Source organism: Halichoerus grypus, chromosome 9 (genome assembly GCF_964656455.1).
Source record: "Halichoerus grypus chromosome 9, mHalGry1.hap1.1, whole genome shotgun sequence".
Lineage (NCBI taxonomy): Eukaryota > Metazoa > Chordata > Mammalia > Carnivora > Phocidae > Halichoerus > Halichoerus grypus.
In genome coordinates, this window is record NC_135720.1 from 3,818,740 (window position 1) to 3,839,135 (window position 20,396).

At 37.9% G+C, this 20,396-nt stretch overlaps 1 protein-coding gene and 1 pseudogene across 9 annotated transcripts in view; one reads left to right on the forward strand and one right to left on the reverse strand.

The window, feature by feature from the left end:
- Positions 1–20,396, forward strand: part of PDE10A (phosphodiesterase 10A) — a 577,666-nt gene that overhangs the window by 471,462 nt on the left and 85,808 nt on the right. For all 8 annotated transcript variants that reach the window (XM_036122880.2, XM_036122883.2, XM_036122888.2 and 5 more), the window contains 2 exons: positions 14,388–14,508; positions 15,540–15,589. In XM_036122880.2, the coding sequence (XP_035978773.1) occupies positions 14,388–14,508; positions 15,540–15,589 (171 nt within the window). The remainder of the gene's footprint in view (positions 1–14,387; positions 14,509–15,539; positions 15,590–20,396) is intronic.
- The window catches only part of LOC118555036 (26S proteasome regulatory subunit 6A pseudogene), a 747,413-nt pseudogene that overhangs the window by 276,242 nt on the left and 450,775 nt on the right, over positions 1–20,396 (reverse strand). The gene's annotated exons all lie outside the window — the stretch shown is intronic.

A 20,396-nucleotide genomic window follows, 5' to 3' on the forward strand; every position in this document is an offset into this window, starting at 1 on the left:
ACGGAGTCAAAAGCTGATTAAAGGCACATTTCTTTATTGTATGAAAAAGAATATACTAATGATCTAGTCATAGAGTTGCTGCACATAAAATTCACTTCCTCCCGGATTACAGTTCATTAAATTAAAACAGCAACAAAGTCATAAAAATGTTTTTATTTTGTCATAGATGTTATCACAAGCTGATACCTTCTTTTTTTTTTTTTTGCTTTTTTAAAAAAATTTATTTTATTATGTTATGTTAGTCACCATACAATACATCATTAGTTTTTGATGTGGTGATCCACGATTCATTGTTTTCGTATAACACCCAGTGTTCCATGCAGTACGTGCCCTCTTTAATACCCATCACCAGGCTAACCCATCCTCCCACCCCCCTCCCCTCTAAAGGTGAGCTGATAGCTTTTTATCTATTTTCCCCAACTAGCATTTAAACTCCATGAGAGTAGGAGCTTTATCTGATACCTGTAATAGTGCTTGACATACTGCTGAGGAAATATTTGCTTAAAAAAGACTTAATTACATACTGACATTCAGAAATACATCTTTTGGGTTAAGCACTTAGATACATCTTTTGTTTCCTTAACTTTATTATTCATCTGCCCTGATAAGTGAATCCTTTTCTGCTAGCAGCCTTAAACTTACTAGAAATGCTTGCTGTATCCCTCAGTGATTTAAAACTGTTTTATCTCATGGATTCCTTTTTCCTAAATTATTATTAAGAAAAGCCCTTTCATCTCATGGACCTTTTTCTTCCTAAATTAAATTAGTTAATATCAGTTAACATTATAGAAACCTCTTTGGAAACTTACAGTAATGTTCTTCAGGAATATTAAGTTTTTATTATTTCTGTTTCCTTGTGTCGAGCTAACCTGTTTTTAAGAATACCTGACTTACAGAATCCCAGCAGCTGGCCTCCACCACTTTTTTTTTTTTTTAAAGATTTTATTTATTTATTTGAGAGAGAGAGAATGAGTACATGAGAGGGGGGAGGGTCAGAGGGAGAAGCAGACTCCCTGCCGAGCAGGGAGCCCGATGCGGGACTCGATCCAGGGACTCCAGGATCATGACCTGAGCCGAAGGCAGTCGCTTAACCAACTGAGCCACCCAGGCGCCCTGGCCTCCACCACTTTTAACAGGGATTCACCGTCTCACCTTGTATCCTACTGTGCTGTTCTCCTGTGGCCTTCAAGGTTCTGTACCCTTCCTAGCTTTCTGTGAAATGCTTCCTCTGAGCTTCCATGCTGAGCTGCTGGTGCACCTGCCTTCCTACCCTGTACCACACTTTGAAACAACTCTATGTGTAGCATTTCCTCTGTGCCCAGTTACATAGCAGAGCAAGTAAAGGCAACTAGCTGCTGCTGCTCTTCTTTTCTTTCCTTTTTCTTTTTTTCTGTAGTATTAGGGTAAGTTCAGGATGAGTGTCCTAGTCCCTTGGCTATATTCAGGATTTTAAAACTTTTTAAAATAAGCATTTGCAAAAGGGTCAGCAGCACCCTCTTTGCTACGTACCCCCATTCTCTTTGTCTGTCTTTGAGGTTCACAGCTTTCCATAACTCTTCCTTGTGATCGCTCATTCTTAGAATAGTTAGAATTTTTCCACCAGTGATGTTTGTGTAACATAAATGACCTCTATCATTTATTTTAATCTAAAATATCTAAATCATTTTGGTAACATTGTCCTTAATATGTAGTATTGTAAAAGTTTGGCAGTTTCTTGTAAAGTTAAGCATACATTTACTTTCTGACCCACGAATTTTACTACTCTTATGTAGTTGCCTAAGATAACTGAAAACAGAAAGATGTTCATCGTAGCTTTATTCTTAATAGCCCAGAGCTGGAAAACATAAACATCCCAAATGATCAACAGTGGTAGAACGGATAAACATATCATTTGTCTTTATTCATGCAACAGAATGCAACTAGCAATAGAAAGGAGCAAAGTACTGGAACACACAGCAACATGCATGAATCTCAGTGATACTATGTCAAGCAGGTAAAGCAGGGTTTAAAACAGTATGTATTTTATCAGTCCATTTCGATAAAATTCTAAAACCAAAGTAAGGCTAATCTGTGGTGGAAAGAAGTCAGAAATAGTGGCTGTCTTGGGGGCAGGGGTTGATTAAGGATTATGGGAGAGATTTTATAAAGAGATTAAATGTTCTGTGTCCTCTATTATTATTATTATTATGGAGATGTTTATTATTAAAATTATTTCTTTTAAAAAATTATTTTTTATTTTTGACAAATAATAATTGTATATATGTAAGTGTCCATTTTAGTGTACACCACGTGGTAGAGGTGTGCATTGTGAAGTGATTGTTGCGATCAAGTTAATGAGCATGCCCGTCACCCACTCACTTGGGGTGTGTGTTGGGGGTGTGGGTGTGGTGAGAGCACTGATCTACCTCAGCAGTTTTCAAGTATACACTACAGTATCTTTAGTTGTAGGCACCATCCTGTACATCAGGTCCTAGAACTTTTTCATCTTACAACTGAAAGTTTATAACCTTTTTTTCCCCTATATATATATATTTTTTTTTCCCTATATATATATATATATTTCCCTATATATAAATATATATAAATATATATATATTTATTATTCCACAGTTATTCATGTAGAAGTTAATCACAGATATGAAGTGACCTCCTATCATTGTCTGGGATTGTCACTTAACCACTGAATGCCCTTGCAGCCTTTGAGTGCTTTGCTTTCTTAAATCACACAGGGTAGATCATTTCAGTCACTTTTGGACACACAGAAAAGCTGCTCAGTAAATGAGCAGTGGAGGAATCGGTGCTTTCCTGAGCCTCTTATTGCTTTCTTCCTTTCCTTCTGTTTTAACTTTTGTTCGTAGACATTTTCTCTGCATACAAGTAGAGAGAATTGCATGTTGACCACCATGTACCTGTCATCCAGCTTCAGTGATGATCATTTTGCTATTCCTGTTGCATTAGCTTGCTGGTGTAGTTTAAAGCAGATCTCAGTCATCATGTAATTTCAACCATAAAGACTTCAGTATAGATTTCTAATAGGAAATGACATTAAAAAAAAAATCTCAATTACGTGCCGTTTTCATGCCTGACAATAATCACACTTAACAATATCTTAATACTTGGGCCAGATTCAGTTTTTCTCAACTCTCTGAAAAGATTCTTTTTACAGTTGTTTTGTTCGAATTAGGATCCTTAAAAGGGTACATGTGGCATTGGATTGATATGTCTCTATGTCTGTTTTAATCTCTAAGGTCCTCTCTTTTTTAATGATAATCTTTTTTAAAAATTTTAATTCCAGTATAATTAGCATACAGTGTTATGTTAGTTTCAGGTGTACAATATAGTGATTCAATAGTTCTATACATCACCTTTACTCATCACATTGTCTCCTTTAATCCCCATCATCTGTTTCACCCATCCCCCCCCCACCCACCTCTCCTCTGGTAATCATCAGTTTGTTCTCTGTATATAAGAGTCTCTTTTTTTCTTTGCTTGTTTGTTTTGTTTCTTAAATTCCACAGATGAGTGAAATCATATGGTATTTGTCTTTCTCTGACTGACTTATTTCACTTAGCACTGTACCCTCTAGATCCATCCATGTTGTTGTAAATGGTAAGATTTCATTCTATTTTATGGCTGAGTAATATTACACACACACACACACACACACACACACACACACCCCACATCTTCTTTGTCCATTCATCTGTTCATGGACACTTGGCTGTTGTACATAATGCTGCAATAAATATAAGGGTGCATATAGCTTTTCAAATTAGTGTTTTCATAAACTTTAGGTAAATACTCAATAATGGAATTACTGGATCATATGGTAGTTCTATTTTTAAGTTTTTGAGAAACCTCCATACTGTTTTCCACAGTGGCTGCACCAGTTTGCATTCCCACCAGAAAGGTTTGTAACCTTTGACTGACTTCTCCCCATTTTCTCCACACACCAGCCCCTGACACCTACCAATCTAATCTATACTTCCATGAGTTTGCCTTTTTAGATTCCACATGTAAGTGAGGTAATACAGTGTTTGTCTTTCTGTGTCTAGTTTATTTTACTTAGCATAATGCCCTCTAGGTTCATCCATGTTACCACAAATAGCAGGATTTCCTCCATTTTTTAGGGCTGAATACAATATTCTAATGCCATATCTATATCTATATATATATATATATATATATACACACACACACACAAAATTATATATAAATTATGCATATATTTATGTATGTATATATATTATATATACATACACAATTATGTGTGTGTGTGTGTGTGTGACATTTTCTTTATACATTCATCTGTTGACAGACACTTCGGTTATTTCCATATCTTGGCTATTGTGAAAAATGCCAGAGTGAACATAGGTGCAGATATTTCTTTGAGATAGTGATTTCATTTCCCTCAAACATATACCCAGAAAAAAGATTGCTGGATTATTTGATAGTTCTGGTTTTAATTTTTTGAGAAACCTCTGTACTGTTTTCCATAGTAACAGCATCAGTTCACATTCCCACCCCTGGTACCCAAGGCCTCCCTTTTCTCCACACCCCTACCGACACTTGTTCTCTCTCATCTTTGTGATGATAGCCATCCTAACAGGTGTGAGGTGATATCTCATTGTGATTTTGATTTGCATTTTCCTGATGATTAGTGATATTAAACACCTTTTCCTGCACCTGTTGGCCATTTGTATGTCTTCTTTGGAAAATGTCTGTTCAGCCCCTCTGCCCATTTTTTAATTGAGTCATTTGGGATTATTTTTCTATTCAGGTGTATGAGTGGGTTTTTTTTTTTCATAACTTAGATATTACTTCTTTATCAGATAAATGGTTTGAAATATTTTCTCCCATTCTGTGGTTTGGCTTTTCATTTTGGTGACAGTTTCCTTTGCTATGCAGAAGCTTTTTAGTTTGATATAATCCCGCTTGTTTATTTTTGCCTTTGTTGCCTGTGCTTTTGATATCATATCCAAAAAATCATTGCCAAGACCAGTGTCAAGGAACTATGTTTTCCTTGTGATTTCCTCTAGGAGTTTTACAGTTTCAGGTCTTAAGTGTAAGTTTTAATTCATTTGAGTTGATTTTGTGTATGCTGAAAGATAAGGGTCCAGTTTCATTCTTCTGCATGTGGATATCCAGTTTCCCCAGCACCGTTTATTGAAGAGACTGTCCTTTCTACATTGTATATTCTTGGTGCCCTTCTTAAGGATAGGTTGACTGTATATGCATGGGTGTATTTCTGAGTTCTCTGTTCTGTTCCATTCGTCTTTGTATCTCTCTTTATGCCAGTACCATATTATTTTGATTACTAGAGCCTTATAATGATATAGTTTGAAATCAGGAAGTGTGATGCTTCTAGTTTTGTTCTTTTTTCTCAAGATTGCTTTGGATTTTCAGGGTCTTTATGGTTCCAAACAAATTTTAGGGTTGTTTTTTCTCTTTCTGTGGAAAAAAAAAAAAAAAAACTTGGAATTTTGATAGGGATTGCATTGAATGACTAGATAGATCCCTTTGGATACTATTGACATTTTAACTATTATTAATTCTTCCAATCCCTGAACATGGAATTTCTTTCCATTTATTTTGTGTCTTCTTCTCTTTCATTTTTCAATTTTTTATAAGTTTCAGTCTACATATCTTACATCTCCTTGGTTAAATTTATTCCCAAATATTTGATTATTTTTTGTTGCTGTTGTAAATAGCTTGTTGTTAGTGCATAGAAATGATTTCTGTATGTTGATTTTGTATGTCTTAATAAGTATATATGTTATAAGGATTTATCTACTTGTCAGAGTTTAATGAATTGTACATTTTAGTGTTTCTTTAATTTACCTAAAAATCTAAAAGAATATTGACACCTTAGGTTTGCTGCTTTCAGTGGTATGGCTTAGCATTTCTGAAACTACTCATGTATATCCTAGGCCTGAGAAGGGGTATAAATATATTAAGGCTCTTGTCAGTAAGATTTCTCACTGTTGCAAGAGGGAATTACAAATATGGAAATGGGGAGTATTAGAATGCACACTGAATTGTTAGCTGGAACTAGAGGTATTAGTATGAATTCATAGTTTTTATTATCCCTATACGTACATATAGATAAATACAGAATTACCCACGTGTATATATGTATATATATTTATACGAGGGCTTCTCATCTATACCCTGTTTACATAAATGAGAGGCCTAGAGGCCTCGAGAGCAGTGGCCCATACAGCTCCTGGGCTTAAATTTTAAATACCCCTCTCCATTAAAAGGAACTTGTATTTCTTTGAGAAACAGAAATGGCTAATACCAGGGCTGGCAAAATACATGATGAGAAGGTAAGAAAGTGTTGTAAGAATCGTGAAGAATGTCAGGGGTACAGGGGCTGTCTCGAGGGGTTCCTGCCGGCCAAATCTGGGGTAATGGGAGAGTCAAAATGCATATGTGACAATATTAATGGATGGTAACCTATTGAATAAAATAAGAATCTGTGAGTCCAGACTCATATAAATGAATGAATGAATGAGAAGAATGGAAAGCTCTTCTTCCCGGTGGAATGCCAAATACCAAATACAGGGGGGATGGTAGAGTTCTGGCCCCAGCACTTCCACTGTACTGTTGCCAAAAATGCAAACCTGATTCTAATCTTGAGAAAACATCAGACGAATCCTAACTGAGCCACATTATACAAAACGTCAGGTTCAAGAGACACAAGGGAAGGACTGTGGAATTGTTCCACATTAAAGTATACCAAATAGGCATGACAACCAAATGCCATATGTGATCTGGGATTTGACCCTGGCCCAGCAGGATGGATAACTATAAGGATATTATTGGCATTTGAATGTGGAGTTTTAATTAGCTAATATTGTTGTGGCAATGTTAAAATTTCTGATCAAGGTAACTATGTTGTAACTATGTAAGAGAATATTCTGTTTCTTAGGAAATACACAGTGAAGTTGTGGGGTAAAGAGCACACCAACATGTTCTCACATATTCAGAAAAAAATATTTATGACTATGGTGTGTGTGTGTGTAGATAGAATAATAGATAATAGGTAAAGAGGAAGGAAGGCAGAATTAACTGAGAATGAGAAAGCAAATAGGACAAAATGTCAATATCGATGGCATCAAGGAGTTTTTTGTATTCTTGCGGTTTTTTATAAGTTTGAAATTATGTCAAAAATAAATTACAAAAAAGATAAGTTGTAAAAGAAATAGGAAGAATTTAAAGAATGAGAAGATATTATTCAATTATAGGATTATACTAAAAACTAAAAGCTGTTGTTGCACACTGTTCTGTGTTTATCCAGCCCTTGTCTCACCATGTTTTCTAGTGAATTGTCCTAGCCCTTCAGGACAGGCCAGTGATCCCTCATGGAATCATGGGCTCTCGGGCCAGCAGGGATCACAGACTTCACACTGTTCAAGTTCTCATTTCATTCTTGAATTGCGTCTAACCTCTCCTGGTGAAGTGGTTTTCCCATCTCTGTTTAAATACCTAATTCATTTTAGCAAGTCTGGGAGCATTTGTTTTCTGGGCTAAACCAGCTATCACCAAGGATTAGTACTGCTCCACTTGTTACCATCATATCTCATAAAACATTACTCCCCTCCAGGTGATGGAGTCACTGTCCCCCTAGTTCCCAAACTGTTCCAAGTGCTCTTGGGCATCACAGCAAACCGACAAGAGTGGCTCAGGACCCATGAAAGTTCTCTGGGGAGGAAAAAAAAGTTCTATGGGAAACACAATGATATCTGTCAGACAGAGCTTGACAGAGTTCACAGTTCCAGTATTTGGTCACTGCAATCCTTTCAGTGAAGTCACATCTTTGCAAACCCATGTTTTCAGAAGTTGCCGTAATGGAAAGCAAGCTCTACTTGAAAATCAGTGTGGAACAGAAAATGAAGGTGGCAGCATCCAATTGGATTCTAAGGTTCGAGAAGCTATGCATTGCCCAGCTCATTCTACCTGAGAATTCTAACTTCTTGAATTATGAAAGTCTCAGTGATACTCAGTATATGCTTTGGATGGGGTCTTGTGTAGAATAAAGGCAGTGAAAGGACTTTGTGAAGTTAAAATGCTGTGCAAATACCAGTTTTTTTTTTTTAAGATTTTATTTTTTGACAGAGAGAGACACAGCGAGAGAGGGAACACAAGCAGGTGGAGTGGGAGAGGGAGAAGCAGACTCTCCACTGAGCAGGGAGCCCAATGTGGGGCTCAATCCCAGGACCCCGGGACCATGACCTGAGCTGAAGGTAGACGCTTAACAACTGAGCCACCCAGGCGCCCCTGAGCAACTTCATTAATATACTCTTGTGATTTTCTTTCAGTGAAGCTTTGGTCTTGAAAGTTCATTTAACTGAATTGAATCGATCCCTTAGTAAGCTTCCTTCATCACATTGTTTCCAAAGAGTGCCATGGAGGGGTGTTATTTGACATTCACCTCCACGTGTTTCCTCTGCCTTTCCTTGTGTATTGCTCATCCTGAGAAGCAAGATGGCTGGAGGCCAACAACCCAACAATCATTATGCTTACTACTTCACATTTATATATTAAGTTTTACAGTATATTATGGCTTGAATGATTCGCTATGTAGATAGGGCTTTAATATTTGAGAGTTAATAGTACATTAATATGTAATAGTAACCATAAAACATTTTGCTCTTATGATGCAGTTGTCACTGGCAATCAAAGGAAGCAGGGTGTACTAACCTATCTATTAGAATTTGAAGCTTAATGACAAAATGAAAATCCTAGGTCATATATTATCATAGACAGTGAGTGTTGAAAGGTATTTTTTTAAAAGATTTTATTTATTTATTTGACAGAGAGATAGATAGTGAGAGTAGAAACACAAGCAGGGGCAGAGGGAGAGGGAGAAGCAGGCTTCCTGCCAAGCAGGGAGCCTGATGCGGGGCTGGATCCCAGGACCCCGGAATCATGACCTGAGCCGAAGGCAGACGCTCATCAACTGAGCCACCCAGGCACCCGGAAAGGTATTTTAAAGGCAGTGCACTTCAGCTTCCTGTCCTATAAATGAGAAAAGGAAAGCTCAGAGACTCGGCGAAAGGAAACCCCAGAATGAACTGCCCATATTGAGGCATGCCTTCTTGTTCTCACTTGTCTGACAACCCAGTCCTTCCAGCAGAGACAGTGAATAGCTGTTCTTCCCTCTCAGCACTGCACACAGGTCCCATGAACAGGTGTACTTTCAGAATTACGTTGTCAGAGAAAGGAAACTACCTGTGTATCATTTTTATAGGGACTCTTCTATGGGGTGACTAGGAGCCCACCTGAGGCTACCTAAAGTGCCCCTCCCCAGAAGAAAAAGGAAGTGTTCAGAGATTTAATGGTTCTTGAACAGTCTATGTCTATGGATAGGTTTTTAGGCATGATGGTTTTTGTGTGTCTGAATCTAGGGATTCAAACTGTCATTATGACTTAGTCTCTTTGTTTCTTTTAGCCTAGCTTTTCTTTGGGTTAGCTTCAGTCTCAGATAAGCTCTTTCCCAGGACTTTGGGGGGAAAAATACAAAACGAATGGTTCTAATTAGTGGTGAGGGAGAGAGAGGGCATGTTAGAGTAGAATCTTTTCTCTGGAATTCTTCAAAACTGGCAGTCATCAAATAGGATCTTGTTTACAGATGATAAAGGAACAGCATGAGCTTTTGTGGCCCCATACAATGCTGTCATGCTTGGGAGGCATTAGAATTTCAGAGTGTTCGTGATTTTTTCGTGCAAGCTTTCGCTCCCACAGTGGTATCTGCACAAGAGTAGGACTTGGAGAATATCTGCAGCTAGAGAATAACTGGGAAGTTATGATAACTGCTAACCAGATAAACTTTTAGCAAAAAGAATCACAAAACTTGGGCAGGAGGCCAGTGGTTTACCATGGTTGAGTGCAACAAAGCAAGTAGGATGCACAGGTTCAAGGGGCTGGGGGAAGCCGACCCTGGGTACATGAGGCTCAGCAGTGTGGGAGCAGAGCACACACAGAGCAGAGAAGCTGATTTTGGAGAGGACACAAGGAGTGGCAGCAGTAGGTCAGAGTCTAAGAGGACAGTCGGTCATTCTCGAAGTTGGTGCTAAAGCATAAGAATGCTTGGTAGTTTTCTATTTTGACGCTTTGGGGTCATGTTCATTAGTTTATTTCTGTTGTTCTCTCTGCTTGGAAAGCTCTTCCTCCAGATTTCTGCAAGTCTCACATCTTCACTCCTTTTCAGTGGGGATCCTTCAGGGTGGAATTCTGTCAGTTTCTGAGGATGCCCGTTCCAAAAGTGCATTCTAAAACTGTAGTTACCACAGGTGTTTGAAAACCCACTGGGGCTCACTTCTGAGACAGACCTGAGCTACATCTCCATTGCTCACCTGATGTCCTCTGCCCTCTGCCTGGGACCCATAATGGTGTTTGGATCTCTAAAAAGTAGTGTCTTACTCTTTTTGGTATGTATTGCACCTTGAGACAAGTCATCCTTCGTACTTCATTTTTTGGGGCCTGCGTGGACTAGAGTCTGCTTATAGGTCAGAAGCAGAGCAAGGTGGTGGATAATTAGCAGTCCCTGATAAGGAAGGTAGGAGAGGGTAAGCTGATTCCAGGGGAAAAGGTATTAGGTTCCATTGGAGTCTGTTCAGATGTCCCATGCCACTGAAGCCTTCCCTCCCTGTCCATCCTATTTAAAAGGGTAATTCTCTCCCTCCAAAGGTCTTGGCTGTTAGCCTTCCCTGCTCCCTTTTCTGCATAGCACCTATCACCACCTGTCGCACTATAATATTCACTTACTTATTTTCTTCCACCTAGAATGTAAGTTCCTTGAAGCCTGGAACTTTATTCTGTTAATTCCCTAGCATCTCTTCTGTCTAGAAGAGTGCCTGTGTATAGTAGATTGTCAGGATTGCCAGTGACTATTTGTGGAATGATTGATTGATTCATCCATTCTTTCATGTATTTATTCACATTCACTCATTCCCCAGACATTGATTGAGAACAGTAATCAAAAATAATGGCAAGTGTTTGCAACGATGTGGATGGAGCTAGAGAGTATAATGCTGAGCAGAATAAGTCGGTCAGAGAAAGACAAATACTATATGATTTCACTCCTGTGTGGAACTTAAGAAACAAAACAAATGGAAAGACAAAGGAGGTGGGGGGAAAGAGAGAGGAGAGAAACAAACCAAGAAACAGACTTTTGACTCTAGAGAACACACTGATGGTTACAGAGGGGAGGTGGGTGGGGGGGGATGGGGGACACAGGTGATGGGGATGAAGGGATGAACTTGGGATGAGCACCAGGTGATGTATGGAAGTGCTGAATCTCTATATTGTACACCGGACACTAATGCAGCACTGCATATTAACTGTATTGGAATTTGGACAAAAGAATAATGACAAGTAATAAACCTTCAGGAGCAAAAGGTATCTGAGTGGTCAAGAAAGAGAAAGGTGGCTTGAGACAGTGTTGTCGGCAGAGAGTAAGCGCATTTTGTAGCATGTGCGAGGCCGTCCTGTGAGGAGTCTGTTATTCTAAGTGCAGTGGGAAGCCTCAAGAATATTTTAAGCCAGGGAATGACAGAATTTTATTTTGTTTATAAAATTTACCATGGCTATTGTTTGGAGAATAGGCTTAGGAAGGGAAGCTTGGTGGAAGGCAGCTTTTCAGTACTTTTAGAGAAGACACAGTACTGGCTTGTGCTGGAAGTAGCTATGATTTAGCTTCCGCCTTTTTTAAAAAATTTCTTTTATTGTTATGTTAATCACCATACATCACATCATTAGTTTTTGATGTAGTGTTCCATGATTCATTGTTTGTGCATAACACCCAGTGCTCCATGCAGAACGTGCCCTCTTTAATACCCATCACCAGGCTAACCCATTCTCCCACCCCCCTCCCCTCTAGAACCCTCAGTTTGTTTTTCAGAGTCCATCGTCTCTCATGGTTCATCTCCCACTCCGATTCCCCCCCGCATTCTTCCCCTCCTGCTATCTTCTTCTTCTTTTTTTTAACATATAATGTATTATCTGTTTCAGAGTTACAGATCTGTGATTCAACAGTCTTGCACAATTCACAGTGCTCACCATAGCACATACCCTCCCCAGTGTCTATCACCCAGTCACCCCATCCCTCCCACCCCACCCCCCACTCCAGCAACCCTCAGTTTGTTTCCTGAGATTAAGAATTCCTCATGTCAGTGAGGTCATATGATACATGTCTTTCTCTGATTGACTTATTTCGCTCAGCATAACACCCTCCAGTTCCATCCACGTCGTTGCAAATGGCAAGATCTCATTCCTTTTGATGGCTGCATAATATTCCATTGTATATATATACCACATATTCTTTATCCATTCATCTGCCGATGGACATCTTGGCTCTTTCCACAGTTTGGCTATTGTGGACATTGCTGCTATAAACATTGGGGTGCACGTACCCCTTCGGATCCCTACATTTGTATCTTTGAGGTAAATACCCAGTAGTGCAATTGCTGGATCATATGGTAGCTCTATCTTCAACTTTTTGAGGAACCTCCATACTGTTTTCCAGAGTGGTTGCACCAGCTTGCATTCCCACCAACAGTGTAGGAGGGTTCCCCTTTCTCCACAGCCCCGCCAACATCTGTCCTTTCCTGACTTGTTGATTTTAGCCATTCTGACTGGTGTGAGGTGGTATCTCATTGAGGTTTTGATTTGGATTTCCCTGATGCCGAGTGATGTTGAGCACTTTTTCGGTGTCTGTTGGCCATTTGGATGTCTTCTTTGGAAAAATATCTATTCATGTCTTCTGCCCATTTCTTGATTGGATCATTTGTTCTTTGGGTGTTGAGTTTGATAAGTTCTTTATAGATTTTGGATACTAGCCCTTTATCTGATATGTCATTTGCAAATATCTTCTCCCATTCTGTCGGTTGTCTTTTGGTTTTGTTGACTGTTTCTTTTGCTGTGCAAAAGCTTTTTATCTTGATGAAGTCCCAATAGTTCATTTTTGCCCTTGCTTCCCTTGCCTTTGGCAATGTTTCTAGGAAGAAGTTGCTGCGGCTGAGGTCAAAGAGGTTGCTGCCTGTGTTCTCCTTTAGGATTTTGATGGACTCCTGTCTCACATTTAGGTCTTTCAACCATTTGGAGTCTATTTTTGTGTGTGGTGTAAGGAAATGGTCCAGTTTCATTCTTCTGCATGTGGCTGTCCAGTTTTCCCAACACCATTTGTTGAAGAGACTGTCTTTTTTCCATTGGACATTCTTTCCTGCTTTGTCGAAGATTAGTTGACCATAGAGTTGAAGCTCCATTTCTGGGCTCTCTATTCTGTTCCATTGATCTATGTGTCTGTTTTTGTGCCAGTACCATACTGTCTTGATGATGACAGCTTTGTAGTAGAGCTGGAAGTCCGGAATTGTGATGCCGCCAGCTTTGCTTTTCTTTTTCAACATTCCTCTGGCTATTCGGGGTCTTTTCTGGTTCCATACAAATTTTAGGATTATTTGTTCCATTTCTTTGAAAAAAGTGGATGGTATTTTGATGGGGATTGCATTGAATGTGTAGATTGCTCTAGGTAGCATTGACATCTTCACAATATTTGTTCTTCCAATCCATGAGCATGGAACATTTTTCCATTTCTTTGTGTCTTTAGCTTCCACCTTTTTCCCAAACCCCATCCACCTGCTGTTGTCCCTGCTACTACAGTGAAGCCCAGAGCTTTGGACTTGCAGTGGGGCAGCTGGTAGGGCCATGACAGCAACGGTGAGAGTCACTGCCTCGTGTCTGGGGAAGAGCTGAGATCCACCTAAGGTGGTGGCCCCATTGGTGAGGATGAATAGAGAGGAATAAACCCTGCTTCCCCCAGTGCGATGCATATCAGTTCACTTTTCTAGCAAACTCTTGTACTACTTTTACTGATTATATATAAAACTTCAGAAATAAAGAGGTAATTTGTAAAATTTGATATTTTAATATAAGTATACATGGAATCTATAATTCTAAGTCCTAGCAATTTTAATTTTCAATCTATTATTTTTTTTTAAAGATTTTATTTATTTATTTGACAGAGAGAGACACAGTGAGAGAAGGAACACAAGCAGGGGGAGTGGGAGAGGGAGAAGCAAGCTTCCCGCGGAGCAGGGAGCCCGATGCGGGGCTCAATCCCAGGACCCTGGGATCATGACCTGAGCTGAAGGCAGACGCTTAAAGGCTGAGCCACCCAGGCGCCCCTCAATCTATTTTTATAGTAGATTATAATATTTAAACAATGCTCTTTAAAAGCATAATGTGTAAAAGCATAAAAGAAAGTATATAAAGTTATATATGTTAATAGTATGTTTTATAAACTAAGGGATTTTAATTTTATTGTATTTAATTATATCCTTTCTTTCTTTCTTTTTTTCTTTCTTCTTTCTTTTTATTAAAAGTACCAAGACACGAATATGCAGGGAGTTGTGTATGAACTAAACAGCTACATAGAACAACGGTTGGATACAGGAGGAGACAACCAGCTACTCCTCTATGAATTGAGTAGCATCATTAAAATAGGTAAGAAATGTTTTGTATTCCTCCTGGTAGAAAATCTGAAGTTTCTTTTATTCCATTGCAGAAAATGGAGAAAGTTAATATACTTACTACAAGGCAAGTGCAAGTCATTTATTTACTTCTATTCTTGGGCTAAATTTGAAATGAAAATATTTTATTATGAAACTACCAGAATGAGTCAAACCTAAAAGTTCCTAAGTTCCTAAATTATCTAATCCCAAAAAAGTATCTGCCAGATATAAATGGAATATACTATGATTTCTAAATAAAACCTAGTTTTCTTTGGAAAGTATAGTTTTATTGAATTAAATCACATCTTTATGAAGGAAATCATTAATTTTTAAGGAACAAAAACCATTTTAAATTTATTTAGGGAGATGACAGATTTATATACTGTTATTGCCATTTTACTGATGAGGAAGCTGTGGTAAAAACAGGCTGAATATTTTACCCACAGCCACATGAGTGAAAAAGGAGTGAAGCAGGGGTCTACATTCAGGCAGTCCTCTGATAATAGTATCTGTTATCTGCCATGATGATTGCCTTCAGAAGGCCCTGAAGCGGTTTTAGGAAAGTTTAAATCATGTTCTCTTCAGTGATGATATGTGGAGATATATATATATATATCTCTCATCCTTTTTGGTTGATGCTAATATTGATTATTCATTATTATGAATATTACATCTGGTATTTTTCATACTTTAAAAATTAAATACAGTTCTTAAAAAAATATTTCCAATAATTGTGATACTTAAACGTTTCACAAAGATATTATTACATAGTGCATCGACTGCTACATGCATTTGAGGATGTCACATCTTAAAATTTCAATAGCTGATGAATAATGAATGAAAATGCTCTAATTATGTGATTGAGTAAAGCCGTAAATTAATCTGCTTAGTTGACTGCATGACCATTAATTATGTTAACAGTCCTTTCACAAAGACTCCTATCTGAGGTCTCACCTTAAAGAGTTCATACATGGTGTATTCTTGCATTGAGATTAGTTTCTTCCCTTTTTATTACTTTGGCAGCCACAAAAGCTGATGGATTTGCACTGTATTTCCTTGGAGAGTGCAATAATGTAAGTATCTAAATTTAGATTTTGGTGCTCTAGATAAGAAAATGTCATAAGCTTTTTTAAAAAGATACACTGGGTTACAAACAACTTAACAGATGCATGGGTATTAGGTACTTGAAACTCATTTTGTGTTCTATTTCCATATACAGTTATTGCCAGCTGAAAAGTTTAGCAGCGTGGCAACATTTGGGCATAAAATCTTATAATTTATTTATTGTTTTAGTTTTGGTTTGTGGTATCCTATCTTAGGAATGGCATTTCTAGACTTACTGTTTAGAACAGAAGCTGTTTCAGCAGTGTGGGCTGGGGCATCACGGACAGTGTATGCCCGTGCAACGCACAGTCTGCAGTCGAGTAAAATGAGAACAAAAGTTTAGCATTTTTTATGTGATTTTTTTAGATTTCTTTAAGGCAACTCCAGCAGTGCTGGGACGGAGTTACTAAGTGGGGGTCCCCGAGCTGTGGCAGCCATCACTCACACTGTCCATGGCATGAGGCTTCTCGGGTGTACCTGCTCCAGTGTTCTGTGCAATAGGTGTCTCTGGTTTAACTTACTCAAAGCACAGCCCACCGTCAAATGCAATGTGTAGAAAGGACTTTCAAAAGTACTTCAAGATGTTCAGCTACTGGCATTTGATTTTTGTTATGATATTAAAAGCACATACATAACATTTTAGAATAATATTCTGAGCCAATAAGAATTATATTTGTAGTTAAAATATATAGAGATCATTTATAAATATATTTGGAAAATTTTTACTATGTATTTCTTATGTGTTAGGCATTGTTATTTGATATTTGGAATGTATTTTTTTAATATAATACTTGTATTCATGAGTAATCAAAATGTGTGCTATTTATATTATATAAAATGTTAATAGGAATAGAGATGCAAGTATTCTGAGATGTTTGATAGTATTCCTGAATAATACAGTAGTGCAAAGGATGAACAGTAGTTGCACAAAAATATTTCTTGGCTGATTTACTGAACCCATAATTGATCCTCTTCATTTCTGCAGCCCTTCCATTTCCCCTTGCATAGTAAAAATTTATGTTACAGGATTAAAAGCTCTTTAAGGCAAAGACCTTTTCTTGATCATCTTCTCATTCACCCAGCATCTCTCCTCGTGCCTTCCATGTACAGAATAAGAGTGTTTATTAAATTGAATTATTCAGATATCACTACTACTTCTAAAAACTTCAAATGATATTTCAGGCTAATGGCTAAGCTACTAAAATAACAAATAGATCTCATTCTTTCCTGTTCATTCCAAATATTTATTTCTAAAATTTTGCCTTTTAGGAAACTATTACATAATTTGCAATTATATTTAAAATGTACTGGTGTGTATGTTAGCTCAGGGTGATCATGAGAGTGCACATCTCCTCCTTATGACGCCCCTGGGATCTGCAGACAACTCACAGGGCTTGCTTGGTCTTGGCAGCTGAGTATATACCACGTGACCCTTTCCCTTCAATCCCAGCTGTTTGTGACCCAAACTCAGACCGATCCAGTTCTTTGCTGAAGCCTGGATCCTGGACTCAGCATTTCTAGCTGTTTACATGAAAAGGAGTGAACCCTGGAACTGAGACAGCCCCATGGGATGACCCTCTTCTGCTCTGTGTGAAAGAAAATGGGGGGAAGTGGTTTGCAGAGGTCAGGAAGGGCAGGCAACAAGAGGCCAGGGGTCTGCAGAGTGTGCAAGCCTCAGGAAGTGCTTGACTTTTAGAGCCTGGATTTAGATTCCCAAATCCCATATTCTTAGTCATTTGGCTGTTTTGTTTTTTGTTTTTTTGTTTGTTTGTTTGTTTGTTGCTTTATTTTTGCAAGCTTGTTTATACGTTGACCTTCGTGAAGTAGGTTCCTGGAATATGTGATTTAGAAAAAGCTTTTGTGTCCACAATATCTAAATTGTATTCTATGTATATCAGTTCTAATTCTTTCACTTTTGTAACTTAATTGAGGGGATGACACTATATCCCTGCCAGGCTTTAGTCGGCTCTTTATTCTTTATACTCCTGACGTCAGTTGATTTCACTCTGCCTGTCTCTCTCTGGGGTCACTCTTCCTTGGTCTTGCCTTGCTCAACAGCATTGTCCCTAGGAACAGCAGAGTACCTCGCAAAAATTGTAGCCTCTTCTGACCTTCCGAAGTCCATCTCACTCTCTTGTGTGTTAGTATCATGTGCTGCTCCAGAGAATTGAGCTGAATCTGTAATTATGTATTTATCCGTAATTTGTGTTTATCTGGCTTTCTCACTAGAATGTAGTCTCCATGAAGGCAGAGACCTTGTCTTGCTGGGAGGATACTTTTAGGGGATAATTACTGCGTTTTGTTCACCACATTTTTCCTTATATGTGTTCCGCACAGGCAGCTACGCCTTTAATATTTCCCGGCCCTGGGGATTTCTGTAAGTAGGAAGAAGACCTTGCCAAAAGTCTTAAGTTCACTGAAGTGTGTGTTTCTTTCTTTCTTTCTTCCTTTCCTTTCCTTTTTTTTTTTTTTAAAGTAGGCTCCGCACCCAATGTGGAGCCCAACGTGGGCCTTGAATTCACGACCCTGGGTTCAAGACCTGAGCTGATCAAGAGTCAGACACTTAATGGCCTGAGCCATCCAGGCACCCCTGAAGTGTTTCTTTAGGTGTATCTACATAATTACCACTTTGTTTGCTCTTCATTTTTCTTGCATCTCAAGTCTTCCATTTGGAGTCACTTTTCTGTCCTGTAGAATTTCCCTTAGTGAGAGTGTGCTGATGGGAAACTCTCAGTTTTTGTCTATCTGAGTATGTCTTTATGTCATCACTTCCTTGAAATATATCTTTGCTGGATGGAGTTCACATTAACAAAAATTATCTCTCTGTATATTGACTTGAACATAGTTACTTTGGGTTCTTTTTTTATTTTTCTCAGTTCTTCAGTATAGTTTTTTATTCCCTGGATATTTTTTTAAGTTTATCTTTTATTTCTTGGGAGATAACTCTAGATAACATTAACTATACCTCTTAATATTGTTTTATATTCTTTCTGAATTTACATTTCTTGGCTTTTGTTTCATCCATCTCTCACAGATGGTGGCTTATTTGCTCATGTGTTTTATTTTCTTTTATGTTTTAACTGTGAATCATATTCTTCCTTGGGCCTTTTTAAATGGCTGTTCTTAAGAAGGACTGTGTTTAAGTTCCTTTCCTGGAGACAGGATATGTATTTGTTTTTGCCAGTCACCTAAGGCACTACTAATCCAGGACTATTTTAAATTATCTCATGAGATTTTTTTCAGACTACAAAGTAGTATGCATTCAAGCCTCACACTCATGTGATACACAGTTATGATTTCTCAGAAGAGATTTTTATTTTCCCTCTAGCAGTAAATTCAAGATAATCTGGGGTACTAGTAATCTCCTTGCAGCTGTAAGTGTATTTACCCTTCCAGCTAAAATGAGGCGTTAGCCCTTTGCGGGTCCTGGCTCCTTGTAGGGGTTCTCCTGTTTGCCACGGTGATTTCCTGAGGGGAGGTCAGTACATCTAGGCTTTGTTGCTCTCAAGAACAATCCAGCTCAGGATTTGCTTGCCTCGAAGGTTCCTTTATTGACTTCTTTTTAGATTTCTGTGGATTCCATCCATTCTTCTCAGTACAGCAGTGCATTAGAAAGGATTGTAAAATGTACTTTATCCAGCCTTTAAAAATAATTTTAAAATTGTTTTTCTCAGTAGTATCATATTATCTAATCTGACCTATTGCTTGAACAGATGTTGACGTACTTCTAAAATGTAAGCTAACTGTATTAAATAAAATAAAGCTTTTTTTTTTTTTATCTTTGCCCGGGTGAGCAGATACATGTGTATTTTCTTAATACAAGGTGGCATATTATAGATATTTATAAATTTTTTTAAAAAATTGCCTCAGGATTTTGAATCAATTATAAAGCCTTAAATAACTCACACTTACAACAAAATGTATATGATTTCATGAAAAAATTATAAAATGTAACCCAAATAGACTGAGATAAAATTTTTAGTCTATATCAAAAATACCAAGGATTAAGATAGAGATGAGAGGAATTATAAAATTCTTATACTTATAAAAGTATTAATTTCTTTTTTCATAAATAAGAATCAGTGGAAATAATCTCCAAAATTGATGCATTGAGAAATAGAATTTAAATAATATTTAAATATATCAAAAGTTCCACTTTTGAATTAGAATTAAAAACCCACGTCAGTATTGTCAGAGAGGAAAACATTTAAAGAAAACATGGCAAGTTAAGGAAAAGATAGAAAACAAACTAAGTAGTATTAAAACACTAAAAATAAAACATAAAATAGATTGTGAAACTCCTTACAAAATATGTCACAACAAAATTGTAAGTAGAATGGGCCCAGCTATTGGAAGAAAAAAAGTCTTAAATTTTTTTTTTTTTGTCTTAAATTAAATTAAAAAACCCCACAACTGTCTTCTATTTTATAGAGGCACATATAAACAAAGGACTCAGGAGTGGTTGAAAATAAAAAGGTAATTTTAGGGGCGCCTGGGTGGCTCAGTCGTTAAGCTTCTGCCTTTGGCTCAGGTCATGATCCCCGGGGTCCTGGGATTGAGCCCCACATCGGGCTCCCTGCCCAGTGGGGAGCCTGCTTCTCCCTCTGCCCTTCCTCACCCCCCGCTTGTATTTTCTCTCTCTCTCAAATAAATAAATAACATTTAAAAAAAAAAATAAAAATAAAATAAGAAGGTAATTTTAGATGGAGCAAACCTATTCCAGAAAAATGAAAACAAAAGGAGAGTGAGTGGCACAGGATCAATGATGAAGTTGAG